The sequence below is a fragment of the Chlorocebus sabaeus genome, chromosome 11, assembly GCF_047675955.1.
Source record: "Chlorocebus sabaeus isolate Y175 chromosome 11, mChlSab1.0.hap1, whole genome shotgun sequence".
Classification (NCBI taxonomy): domain Eukaryota; kingdom Metazoa; phylum Chordata; class Mammalia; order Primates; family Cercopithecidae; genus Chlorocebus; species Chlorocebus sabaeus.
In genome coordinates this window covers 62,280,700-62,296,766 of record NC_132914.1, presented here as the reverse complement: position 1 = coordinate 62,296,766, position 16,067 = coordinate 62,280,700, and the positions used below count along the sequence as shown (strand labels likewise).

The window sequence follows — 16,067 nt, the reverse complement described above, 5'->3', positions numbered from 1 at the left end:
AGAGATTTCAACACCCTATTTTCAGCATTGGACAGATCACCCAGACAGAAAATCAACAAAAAAAAAATCATCAAACTTAATCTGTACTATAGAACAAATGTACCTAGTAGATGTTTACAGAACATTTCATCCAACACCTGGAGAATACACATTTTTCTCTTCAGCACATGGATCATTCTCAAGAACAGATCATATGTTAGGTCACAAAACAAGTCTTAAAATATTCAAAAAATTGAAATAATATCAAGGATCTTCTCTGACCACAATGGAGTAAAACTACAAATCAATAACAAGAGGAATTTTGCAAACTATACAAACACATAAAAATTAAACAGTATGCTATTGAGTGACCAGTGGGTCAATGAAGAAACTAAAAAGGAAACTGAAAATGTTTTTGAAACAAATGATAATGAAAATACAACATACTAAAACCTATGGGGTCACAGTGAAAGCAGTACTAAGAGGGAAATTTATAGTTATAAATGTCTACATCAAAAAAGAAGAAAAACATCAAATAAATAATGTAATGATATATAGTAAAGCACTAGAAAAACAAGAGCAAACCAAACCCAAAATTAGTAGAAGAAACAATAAAGATCAGAGCAGAAATAAATAAAACTGAATGAAAAAACAATACAAAAGATTAAAGAATGAAAAGTTGGTTTTTTTGAAAAGATAAATAAAATTGACACACCTGTAGCCAGACTAAGAAAAAAAGAAGATCCAAATAAACAAACTCAGAGATGAAAAAGGAGACATTAAAACTAATACCACAGAAAATCAAAGGATCATTAGTGACTGCTATGAGCAACTGTATACTAATAAATCAGAAAATCTAGAGAAAATGGATAAATTCCTAGACATACAACCTACCAAGATTGAACAATGAAGGAATCCAAAACCTGAACATACCAACAACAAGTAACAAGATGGAAGCCATAATAAAAAGTCTCCCAGTAAAGAAAAATCAGTAGCATCTCTATATGCAAACAGTGAACAATCTGAAAAAGAAATTTTAAAATCCCATTTATATTAGCAACAAACAAAATTAACTACCTAGGAATTAAGTTAACCAAAGAAATGAAAGAGCTCTACAATGACAACCATAAAACACTAATGAAAGAAATCAAAGGGGACACAAAAAAATGTGAAGATACAACACGTTGATGGATTGCAAGAATCTGTATTGTTAAAATGTCCATACTACCTAAGGCAATCTACAGATTTGATAAAATCTCTATCAAAATACCAACGATATTCTTTACAGAAACAGAAAAGCGATCCTAAAATTTATATGGAACCACAAAAGACCCAGAATAGTCAAAGCTATTCTGAGCAAAAAGAACAAAACTGAAGGAATCACGTTATTTGGCTTCAAATTATACTACTATTATAGTAACCCAGACAGCATGGTACTGGCATAAAAACAGACACACAGACCTATAGAACAGAACAGAGAACCCAGAAACAAATCCACATACCTACAGTGAACTCATTATCGGCAAAGGTGCCAAGAACACACATTGGGGAAAAGACAATCTCTTCAATAAATAGTGCCAGGAAAACGAGATATCCATACATAGAAGAACAAAACTAGACCCCTATCTCTTGCCATATACAAAAATCAAATCAAAATGGATTAAAAACTCAAATCTAAGACCTCAAACTTGAAACTAATACAATAAAACATTGGAAAAACTCTCCAAAACATTGTAGTGGGCAAAAATTTCTTGAGTAATACCCCATGAGCACAAACACCCAAAGCAAAATGGACAAATGGGATCATATCAAGTTAAAAAGCTCCTGCACAGCAAAGAAAACAATCAACAACATGAAGAGACAACTCAGAGAGTGGAAGAAAATATTTGTAAACTACTCATCAGAAAAGGGATTAATAACCAGAATATACAAGGAGTTCAAATAACTCTTATAATCTTATAATTTGATTAAAAATGAGCAAAAGATCTGAATAGCCATTTCTCAAAAGAAGATATACAAATGACAAACAGGCTTATGAAAAGTGCTCAAGGCCAGGCGCCATGGCTCACGCCTATAATCCTAGCATTTTGGGAGGCCAAGCTCGGCAGGAGGATCACTTGATGTCAGGAGTTTGAGACTAGCCTGGCCAACATGGTGAAACCCCATCTCTACTAAAAATACAAAAATTAGCCTGGCGTGGTGGCCAACACCTGTAGTTCCAGCTACTTGGGAGGCTGAGGCACGAAAATTGCTTGAACTCAGGAGCAATTTTTTTTTTTTTGAGACGAAGTCTCGCTCTGTCGCCCAGGCCGGAGTGCAGTGGCGTGATCTTGGCTCACTGCAAGCTTCGCCTGCCGGGTTCATGCCATTCTCCTGCCTCAGCCTCCCGAGTAGCTAGCACTACAGGCGCCCACAACCACGCCCTGCTAATTTTTTGTACTTTTAGTAGAAAAACTTACTTTAGTAGGGGTTTCACTGTGTTAGTCAGGATGGTCTGGATCTCCTGACCTCGAGATCCGCCCACATCGGCCTCCCAAAGTGCTGGGATTACAGGCGTGAGCCACTGCGCCTGGCTCCCAGGAGTGATTATTGAACCACGATTCGGTGAGCTGAGATGGTGCCACTGTACTCCAACTTGGGGACAGAGTGACACTCTGCCTCCAAAAAAAAAACCCGACAACAAAGAAAAGATGCTCAAAATCACTGATCATCAGAAAAATGCAAATCAGAATGACAATGAAATATTATCTCACCCCAGTTAAAATGGCTTTTAATCAAGACAGGCAGTAACAAATGTTGGCAAGGATGTGGAGAAAAGGGAACCCTTGTACACTGTTGGTGGGAATGTAAATTAGTACAATCGCTATGGAGAACAGGTTGGAGGTTCCTCAAAAAAAAAACTAAAATTGGAGCTACCATATGATCCAAAAATTCCCTGCTGGTTACACGCCCAAAAGAAAGGAAATCAGTATATCAAAAGGGTATCTGCACTCCCATGTTTCTCACAGCACTGTTCACAATAGCCAAGATTTGGAAGCAACCTAAGCGTCCATCAACCAATGAAGGGATAAAGAAAATGTGGTATATATACAATATGGAGTACTATTCAGCCATAAAATAAGAGTGAGATTCTGTCATTTGCAACAACATGGATGGAAATGGAGATCATTATGTTAAGCCAGGCACGGAAAGACACACTTTGAATGTTCTCACTTATTTGTGGGAGCTTATTTGTGGATGGAAATGGAGGTCATTATGTTAAGTGAAATAAGCCAGGCATGGAAAGACAAACTTTGAATGTTCTCACTTATTTGTGGGAGCTGAAAATTAAAACAATTGAACTGATGGAGATAGACAGTAGCAGGATGGTTTCCAGAGGCTGGGAAGAGTAGTTGATAGGGAAGTAGAGATACTGGGTACAAAAAGTAGTTAGAAAAAATGAGTAAGACCTAGTATTTGATAGCACAACAGGATGACTAGAGTCAATAGTAATTTAATTGCACATTTAGAAATAACTTTAAAAGTATAATTGGATTGTTTCTAACACAAAGGATAAACACTTGGGGAGATGAATACCCCATTTACCATGATATGATTATTATGCATTGCATGCCTATATCAAAGTGTCTCATGTACCCCATAAATATATGCACCTACTATGTGCCCACAAAAATTAAAAAAAGAATCTAATGGAAGAGTGAGTGTTAATAAGTCAGCTATTTTTTCTATACTTGCTGTCAATTTCAAAGACTTGATGAATATGATATTGAGGTACAGTAACATGCCATAAAAAAATAACCAAACCCTTCAAGTCTTTCACTTTAAAATTTATGATTAATATATAGTTACCTGAGTTGAAAATGTGGGTAAAACAAATGAATCAAAATGCTGATGAGAATAATCTTTTTTATCCTCAATAATTTCTTCCCCACACTAACTGTTTCCCCCACAAGTCTAAGTAGGCTGGGCACAATGGTTCATGCCTGTAATCCCAGCACTTAGGAAGGCCGCGATGGGAGGATCACTTGAGTCTAGGAGTTCAAGACTAGCCTAGGCAACATAGCAAGACTCCATCTATACAAAAATAAAAACAAAAAATTAGCTGTATGGCTGCATAAGCCCGTAGTCCCAGTTACTCAGGAGACTGAGATAGGAGGATCGCTTAAGCCCAGGAGACAGAGGCTACAGTGAGCAACAATTGTCCCACTGCACTCCAGCTGGGGTGATAGAATGAGACAGTCTCAAAAAAGGAAAGAAAGGCTAAGAATAAAATTCAGAATAAGCACTTGGTGATTTTGTTTTTCCAGTGCATTTTTCCAGTTTATCTTTATATTGCTGCTAATGATTTCTAAGCAACACAGTCTGAAGGAAAGATACAACAAATATCCATCATTCATTTCTTACTTCCTTTTATGACATACATTCTTATCAAATTACAAACAGACTCTTGGTCAATTTAAGAAACTAAGTCTGACAGCTAATCAAGCACATTTCTCAAGACCGCTGCTCTGGCACTGGTTGTTCCCACCGTGCCTGGGGTTCCCTGAGCCAGGCTGCTCCATGTTGCCCACTCACCTGCATGAGTTCATGGCTTTGCAGAAGATCATTCTCTAGCATCTCCTGGGTAAGGCGCCCCATGGTGCTGTAGAATTCATCTGCTGTTTCACAACATTCTATCTGCCTAGATAAAGAAAGGACAGAAAATAGAACTTGTGTAGGGCATCCATGCCGTGTAACAGTGCATGCTGCAGGTATAAGATATATTGGGCTGGGCATGGTGGCTCATGCCTATAATCCCAGCACTTTGGGAGGCTAGGGCAGGAGGATTGAGGCCAGGAGACTCAATGCAGCAAGACCCCTTCTCTCCAAATAATTTTAAAAATCAGCTGGGTATTGTGGTGCACACCTGTGGTCCCAGCTACTCAGAAGGCTAAAGCAGGAGGATCACCTGAGCCTGAGAGGCCAAGGCTGCAGCGAGCCATGATAGCACCACTGCACCCCAGCCTGGATGACAGAGTGAGACTCTGTCTCAAAAAAAGGGGGGACAGTGGCCTTTTGCTATCAAATAACTCAAGTTATCAATCAATGAATATCAAAATCCTGATATTCCTAAAGCCCACTGTGGGTGAAACATTTAAAAATACTAAAAGCAACTTTAAGGTACTCGTTTTAGATAAGTCCTGTCATTCCTACTTGGCTCCCCCAGCCTCACAATCCCAGCTGTGGCATCTTTATTGTTTCCACGGGACACAATCTACACATCAGAATTCCCACCACTGGTTAGAAATCATAACCATGAAATTGGGTACTAAAGAACAATTATCTCCTTTGAGGGAGTCTATTGGTCTTAATCTGCAAACAGTGATATCATTAATATAATAGATTTAAAACCAAACCACAATAGGAATAAAAGATGAAAATTACGAGAACTGCATCTGCATATTTCATCAGTCCATGGGGAGTTTTCACAGGCAGAATTTTCTGAGTTCTTCTCAGGGTGCTGCTGCTAGTTGGAGATTACACCTTTTCCTGCATTCAGTTCTACATGTAAATAAAGAATCTGACACTCACTTGGCTACCTGTGAGCCAGGTTGGACTTCAATCTTTCTTCTAGAAAGGGGAAAACGGAAGAGCCCAAAGCAAAGAGTACCAGGTATTTCCAATTTATTTATTTATTGTAACAAAGTCTCCCTCTGTCACCCAGGCTGGAGCACAGTGGTGTGATCTTAGCCTACCGCAACCTCCACCTGTTGGGTTCAATCAATCTTCCTGCCTCAGCCTCCCGAGTAGTTGAGACTACAGGCGTCCACCACAATGCTCTGCTGATTTTTTGTATTTTTAGTAGAGATGGGGCTTCACCATGTTGGCCAGGCTGGTCTCAAACTCCTGGCCTCAAGTGATCCACCTGCCTTGGCCTCTCAAAGTGCTGGGATTACAGGCATGAGCCACGGCACCCAGCCTAGGTATTTCCATTTTATATGACAACATTCTTTGTATTGTAGGATAACTCTAGTTTCCCACTAACCAGAAGATATACACTAATGCTGGGGGATTTCTGTAAAGCCATCCAAAATAATATGATCACGGAAAAACCATAGTTCTGGAGTGTTGTTCTAATCCCATTGCCACAATCATGTAAATAAATGAATGGAATAAACTGCTGAAGTATTACTATAAAAGTGTAGAGCAGCCTGTGGGCATGAATGAAAGGTGCTTAAGTTTACCCCGGGAGGTAAGGAAGAGAAATAATGTTGAAATGAAACTGTTTTTCAGGCTGACAAGGAAGAATAAGCATTCCAAAGACAAAGATGCAGGAGACAGCAGGCCTCATCTGGGGAACTGCAAGTAGCTCCACACAACCAGCGAGACCAGCATGGGGGAAGTGGTTGCAGGACCAGAGGAAGCCAGTGAGAGCTGAGGGAAGAGAGCTACTGAGAGCAGAGAGCAAAGGCCTCACCTGGCAGCTGAGCCTCTACAGAGCATGAGTCATGAAAAGGCTTTAAGTAGGGAGTGAGGGAACAGCTGTGCCCTTGGCAAGGTCTGCCTGGAGGTGGCACGGCAAATGTGGGTTACCATGGGGAAACCAAGGAGGACATACCACAGTGGTCCAGGCACGAGTGATGAGGGAGGAAACCAAAACAGCAGGGGCAGAGGGGAAAGGACACATAAAGAGATGCTAGTGATAGTGTGCTAATGGTCTACAATTTACATATTCCAGAGTACGCTTGGTGAAGTGAAAGGTAGAAATTCCAAGTTGCAGAAGCCAGGTGAAAGGAGAGGTCCTAGATAACCATATATAAGGCACATGTTACTCAGGTGTACATAAACTGGAGATTACCTATATGCTTTTATGGTTTTTCCAACAGGAAGTTTGTGGGGAAGATTATAGGCACTAGAATCAGAAAGATCCAAATTTAAGTCCCAGTTCTGCTATTCACTGGCTGTGTGACTATGAACTAGCTAATTAACCTTCCTGGGGAAATTTTCTTACAGAAAAGACAGGGAGAACAACCCTACCTACTTCACAGGGTTATTGGGAGAACTGAATGAGATTATGTGTTTAAACTGCCTAACACAATGGCAGGCACTGCAGACATTTATGATGTATGTCAATTGCCTTTCCTTTCCCTTAACAAGCCGCATGCTCAAAACATACAGATTGTAATAAGCAAAAACTGACAGAGCTAAAATTCTACCATTCTGATTCATATACCCCTAAACTTCAAAAAGACTAGTCATTTATTATCAGTAGATTCACATTATTAAAAGCACAGACTAGAGCTAGGAAAGCCTGGGTTCAAATTCAGGCCATTCCACTTAGTAATTGGGTGACTTCAGACAATTAACTGAACTTCTCTGTGCCTCAATTCTCACATCTATAAAATGGAGATGACAACAGTGCGTGCTTTACAGGATGATGAAGAATACATGAGTTTATACATCCAGAGTAATTAGAACAGTTCCTGTTCATTGCAAGCACTCAATGAATATTGGCTTTTGTTGCAGCTATTATTATTTCAACAGTGTGACATCCCTGGAATGATCATAGGAATAAATTCTGATTCTACAAATTAATGGATAGAGAGGAGTAAAACCAGGATCACCTCTTTTCTTCCTGCTCCCTCATGAAGAACCAACACAAAGGCAATTATAACTGGCTCATCATATAGTAAAGCGCTTTACTATTTTAATGTTATAAACCAGCCATGCAGCAACCTATCACACCCAAAGAAACTATCAAAGCTCAAAGGGTTTACAACGTATAGAGTAAGTTGGAAATACATGGCTACAGCAAGAGGTAGTTACTGGGAGGTAATGAGAGATAAGTAAATAGCACACCGAATCCCATACAGATGAATTTATTTACCCAGCTGAAAAGCAATGTACAACAAAACCAAGGCAAAGGAGATAGCTAGGTGATGTTTAAAAATACACACAAGAATAATTTTTTAAGTCCCTGAATTGATAGTTGGTGGATCTTTCTTTGCAAAATTGTTAAAAATGCCAGAAGTCTCCCAGGAAACAACTTACCATAAATACAAAGGCTAGCTAAAAGGTTTTCTAAACAAAACAGTGCCAGTGATTTACTAGTTTTGTGACATATTGTCTATGGGAACCCACTCGTCATTTATAGCTCCAGAAGAGAAATGGTAAAAACTTCACCACTTAATGCTTCTTCCGTTACCCAGAAGGTACGAAATTTATGTAGTAGTCATAATATATCAAAGATGAATGAAAAACACCCTACGTTTTTCAGCCCTGCTACCAGTAAAGAATATAAGCAAAATCTATTTGGTAATATGTTTTGGCAGTGACAGATTCCAACAGAGTATTAATTCTTAATGAAAGGAAAGAAGTTCTATGTGTTCTACCAGGCTAGATACCTTGTTATCTCATTTAATTTTATCACAGCCCTGAAAGGCAGAACAAAATAAAGATTCATCAATAATCCAAATTGTAATATTAACTAACAAATTCACCTACTCCTAACCACATCTTTCAGTTTCTCTGCCACCTAAGTTCCTTTCCCTCTTCCCAACTAGTGTCCACAGAGATGCTGACAAGGAGTGAACCAGCCAGGACACAAGCACTTGAGGAGGAGCGGGAGAATCTAAAGGCCTAAAGGAGTCTGCCCCCTTCTCCAAAATAGACTGCATGTGCCAGCAATGAGCCTGCTGAGATTTCAAGAGGCTAAAGCAATTTTAAAAGTTCACAACTTTCTGTTTTTACTTAAATATCGATGCTTTACATATTAGAGCACAAAAACTGCTTAAGACCCTCAACATCACAGAATAGAGCAGAATGTGGAACTCACTTACTCTCCTAATTTTGCCCAGATAGCCAGCGACACCCTTAGGATGATTTCTGAACCTTCAAAGAAGACTGAATCCCAGATCTTTAAAACGGTCTGATTAGGGAGGCACGTGGCAAAGAGAGTCAGAAACCACTGCATCGTGAAGACATTTGTAAGTGGGGGTTCATATCCACCTGAAACAAAACAAACACATTCAATTCCTTCAGAACTGATGATTGGCCACATATGCAGATACCCTTTTCTAGTCTTCCACATCCACTCAGATGTGTTGTATTTCCTGACTGATTTCCTCATATTTCTAAACTCTTGTTCTTTCTTCCTATTTTTCCTGCCATGTTTCTGGAAAAACACAGGTATGCTTTATAAATATGAACTTCACAAAATATTTACAATACTTCAAAAATCTTAACCTAAAACTTACTTTGGCTCTGCCTATTGAAGTGAGCTGAAAATTAAGGAGAAAGTTTTCCTCACCAAAAACAGAAGAAAAAGAAAGGATTTCAGTCTCTCAAAAGCAAAAGCCATCCGATTTTCGAAATCATATAATGCCCACTTATATTCAAATGCTGCTTTGATAAGAATAAAATTGCTCACTATAAATTATCTATCAACTTCTTAAGTTATACATAGTTCTCAGACCACAGTGGAGTTAAACTAGAAATCATTAACAGAAAGATGGTTGGCAAATCCCAAAACAGAGAATAAACATTACATTTAAAAGTATTTCCAACTAAAGATCTGGGGTCCAGCCAATTTTGATATTTCTGAATTTATTAAAAACATAGTACTCTCTCTTACTTTATGTGATCAGTATGTATTTGTATGAAATATAAAAATTCAAATATTTAGAGCGATCCTCCCTCCAAATTATAGCCAATATGTACAATTACCTAAGTGTAAACAAAAAGATGTCTGTTTTCCTATATTCATTTTCTTCCTCCTTACCTATGAACAATGGGAGTATCTTTGTTCACAGACTAGAATCTGAGGTTGTTCCTCACAGCCAAGTGCAAGGCACTTGGGTAAAAACATGTAGCTCACTAAAGTGAGTCTTGACTAGGGGACAGGGAAGATTGGCCTATCCGGAAGCATTATAAAATCCACACAGTTATACTGCAGAGCCAAGTTAAATGAGATTATTCAAATGGCTTAGAAGGAAATGCCTAGAGACACTCAGGTATATCTGGGTCTGTGGCCTGCTAGGAACCAGGTTACACAGCAGGAGGTGAGCAGCAAGCAAAACTTCATCTGTATTTACAGCCACTCCCCATTGCTCACCACCTGAGCTCTGCCTCCTGTCAGATCAGCAGCACCATTAGATTCTCATAGGAACACAAGGCCTGTTGTGAACTGTGCATGTGAGGGATCTAGGTTTCACGCTCCTTATGAGAATCTAATGCCTGATGATCCATCACTGTCTCCCATTACCCCCAGGTGGGACCATCTAGTTGCAAGGAAACAAGCTCAGGGCTCCCACTGATCCCACATTACAGTGAGTTGTGTAATTATTTCATTATGTATTACAATGTAATAATAATATATATAAAGTACACAATAAATGTAATGTGCTTGAATTATCCTGAAACCATCCCCCAAGCCCTGGTCTGTGGAAAAACTGTCTTCCCTGAAACCGGTCCCCGGTGCCAAAAAGGTTGGGGACCACTGGCTTGGAGGAAACACAACAAACTCCTGACTATTCCGTACACACAGCCAGGGAAGTACAAGCAGCGCGTATAATGACAGCGATGAGCTCAGATACTTCCAAAAACTGGATCATGCCCACTAGATAGCAGTGGCTCTTAGCTACTCTTTCATAATCTCAATGGTTCAGGTAAAACCAGTTTGTACTAAATTGTACCTGTAGCTCAGTTTTAAAGACTCCTGCAAGTTTGGTGCCAGCTTAGAGCAGTTTAACTAGGTAGTAAGATGTGTACGTGGTACTCCATCCAGAGTACATCATTTCAATTGTTGATCTGGTACTAGTATTAGGCTCTTGACTGACTTCCTAACTATGACCAGTTAGAGGTTCAACATGTGGCCTTTTGTTATTTTCAGTTTTGTTTTCATTCTCTAAAAATCTGCTTCATTACACCAAGCTCTTATAATACCTGGAAATATCTATTTCCATTCAATGTTTAGACTCATTTGTACAGTGGAATCAGAGAAGACAAATATTTTCAGTTACAAGAGCACTGAAACCTACCTCCACTTTCTTTGTTTGCAGTTCTCTGAAGAGTATCCAGGTGCTGAGATAATTCCGGCAGCTTCATTCTTAAAAGGTCTCTGAAGACAGCCATATCCACAGACAATGCCCGGAGATTATTGACAAAATAGCTTTCGGGAAGTACCTTATCAATAAGGTAAATCATAATCTAAAGAAAAAAAAGATAAAGCTTAAGACTGCTTCGTAAAAACTGGGATCCCCACATGTCCTAAAGAGAAAATAAGTATTCAAATAGATAAAACGCTGTTAGCCAAAGCACACTATCCTTAAATGCATCAGCACCAAATGTTCCAGATTTACAAGGCTCTCTTACAGCCTGGCTAGGGAGCATGTGGTATAATCATCTAAGCAACTCAGACCTCAAGTCTGCTGCTGTCTGAAATTTCTAGATGGGCTGCTAGACCTGAGTTCGGCCCATAAGTAGCTGTGATTATGCAACCCTTAGCATCATTCTGAGAAATGACAAAGCCCAAGCTTGTGCAGCAGCCAGCAGAGCCTCAGTATTGGCTCCTTGGTGTCAGCACAGTTTTACAACCTCAATATGAAAACTAAGAGTAGGCCTATCATAAAACACCCCCACAGAAGCAGCTCTCAAGACTTACGCACCATCAACCTGGGCTATTAGAGCAACTCATGTTGGTTTTTTGTCCACTTCCTGGGAAAATGCAACTATGCTTTGTTTGAACAAATAGTACTTTTCAAAATCTGTATTTCTTTCATAAGGTTGTTAGAAAGGTTCTTCAAATTGCTATTTTCATTTTGATTTTTCTACTTGTATTACCTTTCCTAAAATGTCAAGAACCTCTAGAATGACCCAGCCAAACACACATGAGGTCTGTAAGTCAGTCCCTGGTTCTTTCCCACCAAACTCTTACCAACACAAATACCGGGAACCATGTATTTCCATTCAATGTTTAGGCTCATTTGTACAGTGGAATTGGAGAAGTCAGATATTTTCAGAGTTATAATAGCATTGAATCACTACCTCCACTGTCTTTGTTTGCAGTTCTCTGAAGAGTATCCAGGTGCTCATTCAGGCGGCTTCATTCTTAAAAGGTCTGGCATGCTGTACCTGACCCACTCCCTAAAAGACCAGCTCCTTCCCCAAAGCACCAGAAAAACAAAATTAAGAACAAAATCATAACTGGCTCTATATACATAACGGGCTCTATGTTGGTAGAAAAGTAGCTATCTCACATTTTGACATTCAGGATACTATAAAACTCTATTTCCACCCACCCCACCACCCTCCTGGGCCCAAAAATAAATCTCCCTGCCCTGCCAAGGGCCCATTTTTCCCTCCTCCTCAGCTTATAATTTCTACTTTTCAGGGTCATAGTTTTGAACGAGTCAGTAGGGCAGGGGCATGCTCTTGAGGAGGACTTTCTCCTTTGTTGTAAGGTGGCCAGACCCACTGGGCCTTAGCCTTCTTATGTTAGGATAAAATTTACCAGGTAAATGTAACATCATCTTGGAAATAGGAGCTCAGCAACAAGAAAAGGAATAAATTCTGTCTTTGCGGGGAGAGGACGGTTCTGGGAGGCAGCAGCTGATGAGGACAGCAAGTTTCAGCATGGCGGAGTACCCTTGCAGGAACCTAGCACTCTATGGATCAGAATTAAGAGGAATTTACAGGATCATGAATGCAGACGTAAAGGTCATATACTGACAACTATTGTATTTTTCATCTAAGGATAAGATACGTAGTGCCGAGAAAGATATTTGGTTTTTATTGAGAAATTATGATTTCCCAAAATTACGTGAAAACAAGCAAAAAAAAAAAAAAAAACTTCAATTATCATACTAATTCCTGTGACAGCGAAATTCTCTATCTGAAGGCATCTCAATGTCTGATATGAAGACATAGAGCCAGCTCACTCAAAGCACCCACCACTGTATTTCCAAGGTCAAATCTTAGATCCAAAAAAAAAAAAAGCCAGGCACAGTGGCTCACGCCTGCAACCCCAGCACTTTGGGAGGCTGAGGCAGGAGGATCACCTGAGGTCAGGAGTTTGAGACCAGTCTGGCCAACATGGTGAAACCCCATCTCTACTAAAAACACAAAAATTCGCTTGGTGTGGTGGCGTGTACCTGTAATCCCAGCTACTGGGGAGGCTGAGGCAAGAGAATTGCTTGAACCTGGAAGGCGGAGGTTGCAGTGAACCAAGATCATGCCACTGCACTCCAGCCTGGGTGACAGAGCAAGACTCTGTCTCCAAAAAAAAAAAGAAAAAAAAAAAAAAAAAAAGATTTGGCTAAATAATGGGAGAGCTCTGAATTTTTAACAAAAATAAAAGATTTGCTAAGTAAAAACTTAAGTGCTAATAGCAGGAAAAAATGGTTCACCTATTTCTAATAAACTATATATTTCCCTAGTAATTATGACTTGTAGAGTCTATGCTGGAAAAACAGACATACAATATTTTCCTCGACATCAGAAGTGTTTCTTCATGAAGCCAACCTTCCTCTGCGTATTAAATGTCTAAACACAAGATCTACACACTCTTAAAGGATGATCACATCATCTCATTGCATGGAGCTCTTTTTCGTGGGGGCTGAAATATTCAGTTTCTCATCTTTAATCCATATTTGTGAGTTTTTAATTTCTAGTTTCTCAAGTATTACTGAGCCCTTTCATAATTTGATTGGGATGTACACTTCCTTCCCTGGACGTCTCCCTCCCACCCCTAACTTGATTCACTTATTCCAATTGCTCTAAAGAAAATTCCCATTTTATAGTCACACCAATTACATCTGGAAAAAAACTGATGAAAGCTGACAGACTGAGTAAACAAAATTCCTTCTTAATAAAAAACATCTTAAAGTCATGTATTTGTCACTGCCTTCCTCCCTCTCCTACCCCCGCCGCCTTTGTGATGAACAAGTAACTTCAAAGCTGCTTCCTTAAATACATCAATGGAAAAAGTGAGAGGTTGAACACAGATTTATTTAGATCATGTCAAGCTGGATTTATAACTTGTCCACCATGATATGTATAAAACCAAGAGGAACATTTGTTTGTTTTTCCACATCACATTAATCAGTGATTGACAGCATCAGTAAGGTATTCACCATAGTCAAACACAAGTTGTTGGGAGTAGGGTTGCGGCGGGGGTGGTTCTTGAACACGAAGACTAAGTATCTATCTCATACATCACAAAGCATTGCAGTCAAGAGCAGTTTAAAGGTTCAAATATGAATTAGTAACCCCACATTGCCTTAAGCAAATAGGCATTAGCCTCCACATTTAAAATGTTCCGTTTCTCATAAGCACTCTATTTCTGGTGACTCACTGACTCACATACAAACCAATGAGCTTAAATCACTAGTGCCCCATCTCAACACATTTTTTAAATTTAACTAATAAAGGTCCTAGGCATCAAAGATTAAAAGATATTAATGTAAGTCAATTCCATAATGCTTCTCCATGCAAACACCTTCCATAGACATTCATTCTCAGTCCAACTCCTCCATATCTTGCTCCAAATATGAAAGAGTAAAGCAGCCCAATAATGCAATCCAATCAGAATGAAGCATAACTGGTGTGGGAGGCAGTTCTAACACAATACAGTCACACCCTTGTATGAGCCCTTCCCCTTGACTATGAGCTGAACCTAGTGACTGATTTCTAAAGAACAGAACATGGAAATACAGTGGGATGTCACTTCTGATGTTTGGCTACAAATCTGGAACTTAAACTCTTTTGCCTTGCTCACTATCTTTTACTATCTTGCTCACTTTGGGGGTGCCAGCCACTGGGTTGGGAGATGGAAAGGCCCACATGGCAAGGAACTATAAAAGGCCTCCAGTCAACAGCCAGCAAGGAACTGGAGCCTCAGTCCAACAGCTTGTGAGGAATTAAATCTTGCCAACAACTACATAAACAAACTTGAAAACCAATGCCCACCCCCAAATGAGACTTTAGATGAGACCACAACGCCAACCAACAGTTTAACCACCACAGCGATGTGTCCTTGAGGCAGTTAGGCTATGCCTAGATTTCTGACGCAAAGAAACTGTAAGATAATACATGTTTGCTGTTTTAAGCAGCTAATTTGTTGAATAGCAATGAATAACCAATACAATTAATATTTAACTTGCTTTAAAATATGTTGTCTTATAAATGATACTAAACACATAATCATTTGCCTCACAGTTGGCAGCTACATAAGTCTGTCACTTGACATGACTCTAACCTGGAGGAAATGCTATCACAGGTCATTACAAAGGAGTGACAAACACCTTGGAAAAGGATGAGACATCAAGGAAGAGAGATTATAGTTCCAATTTCTCACTCTCAGCAGAATGTCCATTGCCTTTGTTAGAGCCTGCTACTCACTTTCAGGGCGTCCCCTTCATTGCCTTCCATCACTTCCAGAATTAGTGCAGCCAGGATGTTAAAGCCTTGGCAGTACCCAACAGTTTTGTTCCATCGGGCATAGGCCAGTAGCACCCGCTTCAACACAACCCTGTCCTGCTCAGCCTCCTGGCCACAGTAAGAACTACAGCCTGTGCGGTGAAGATCCTAAAATGGAAGGGAAACATTTTCAAAAACAACTCCTAATATTATTTTTTTAAAAAAACCTTATTTTTTGACTCAATAAACAGAATCTAATTATCAACATAAATTTTATTTTTCAAAAATGTGTATGTTTTTATACATATGAGCCAAAATGCATTTTTAGCTTTCTTTTTCATAATATTTGTAATATGCTATTTAAGAGAGATTTGCAAGGGGAATTTCAGTCAGGCAAATTTTCAACTTAAAATGTTTCCAGGATTACCACAAAAAGTAGCTCAGAATCAACAATAATTACTTTATAATTTCATATAAATTGATAATTTGTTTTAATAATATTTCTCAGATAAAACAATAGCCATCACAATACATGTATGAGGGTAACATTCTTCCTTTCTACAAATAAAGTATAATATTTAGCTATCAAAACTCTAAATAACATAAAGGAGTGAAATCAAAATAGCAAAAAATGTGATTATAGAGAGAAAAATCATTCTATTCAAATTATTTTATGAATTTATATAAGAAAG

At 39.1% G+C, this 16,067-nt stretch overlaps 1 protein-coding gene across 3 annotated transcripts in view; it reads right to left on the bottom strand.

The window, feature by feature from the left end:
- TBC1D30 (TBC1 domain family member 30) overlaps positions 1 to 16,067 on the bottom strand; it is a 110,864-nt gene that overhangs the window by 33,682 nt on the left and 61,115 nt on the right. For all 3 annotated transcript variants that reach the window (XM_008003904.3, XM_073020915.1, XM_008003905.3), the window contains 4 exons: positions 15,358 to 15,543; positions 10,998 to 11,166; positions 8,799 to 8,967; positions 4,555 to 4,660 (listed from right to left, as the gene is read on the bottom strand). In XM_008003904.3, coding sequence (XP_008002095.2) covers positions 4,555 to 4,660; positions 8,799 to 8,967; positions 10,998 to 11,166; positions 15,358 to 15,543 — 630 coding nt within the window. The remainder of the gene's footprint in view (positions 1 to 4,554; positions 4,661 to 8,798; positions 8,968 to 10,997; positions 11,167 to 15,357; positions 15,544 to 16,067) is intronic.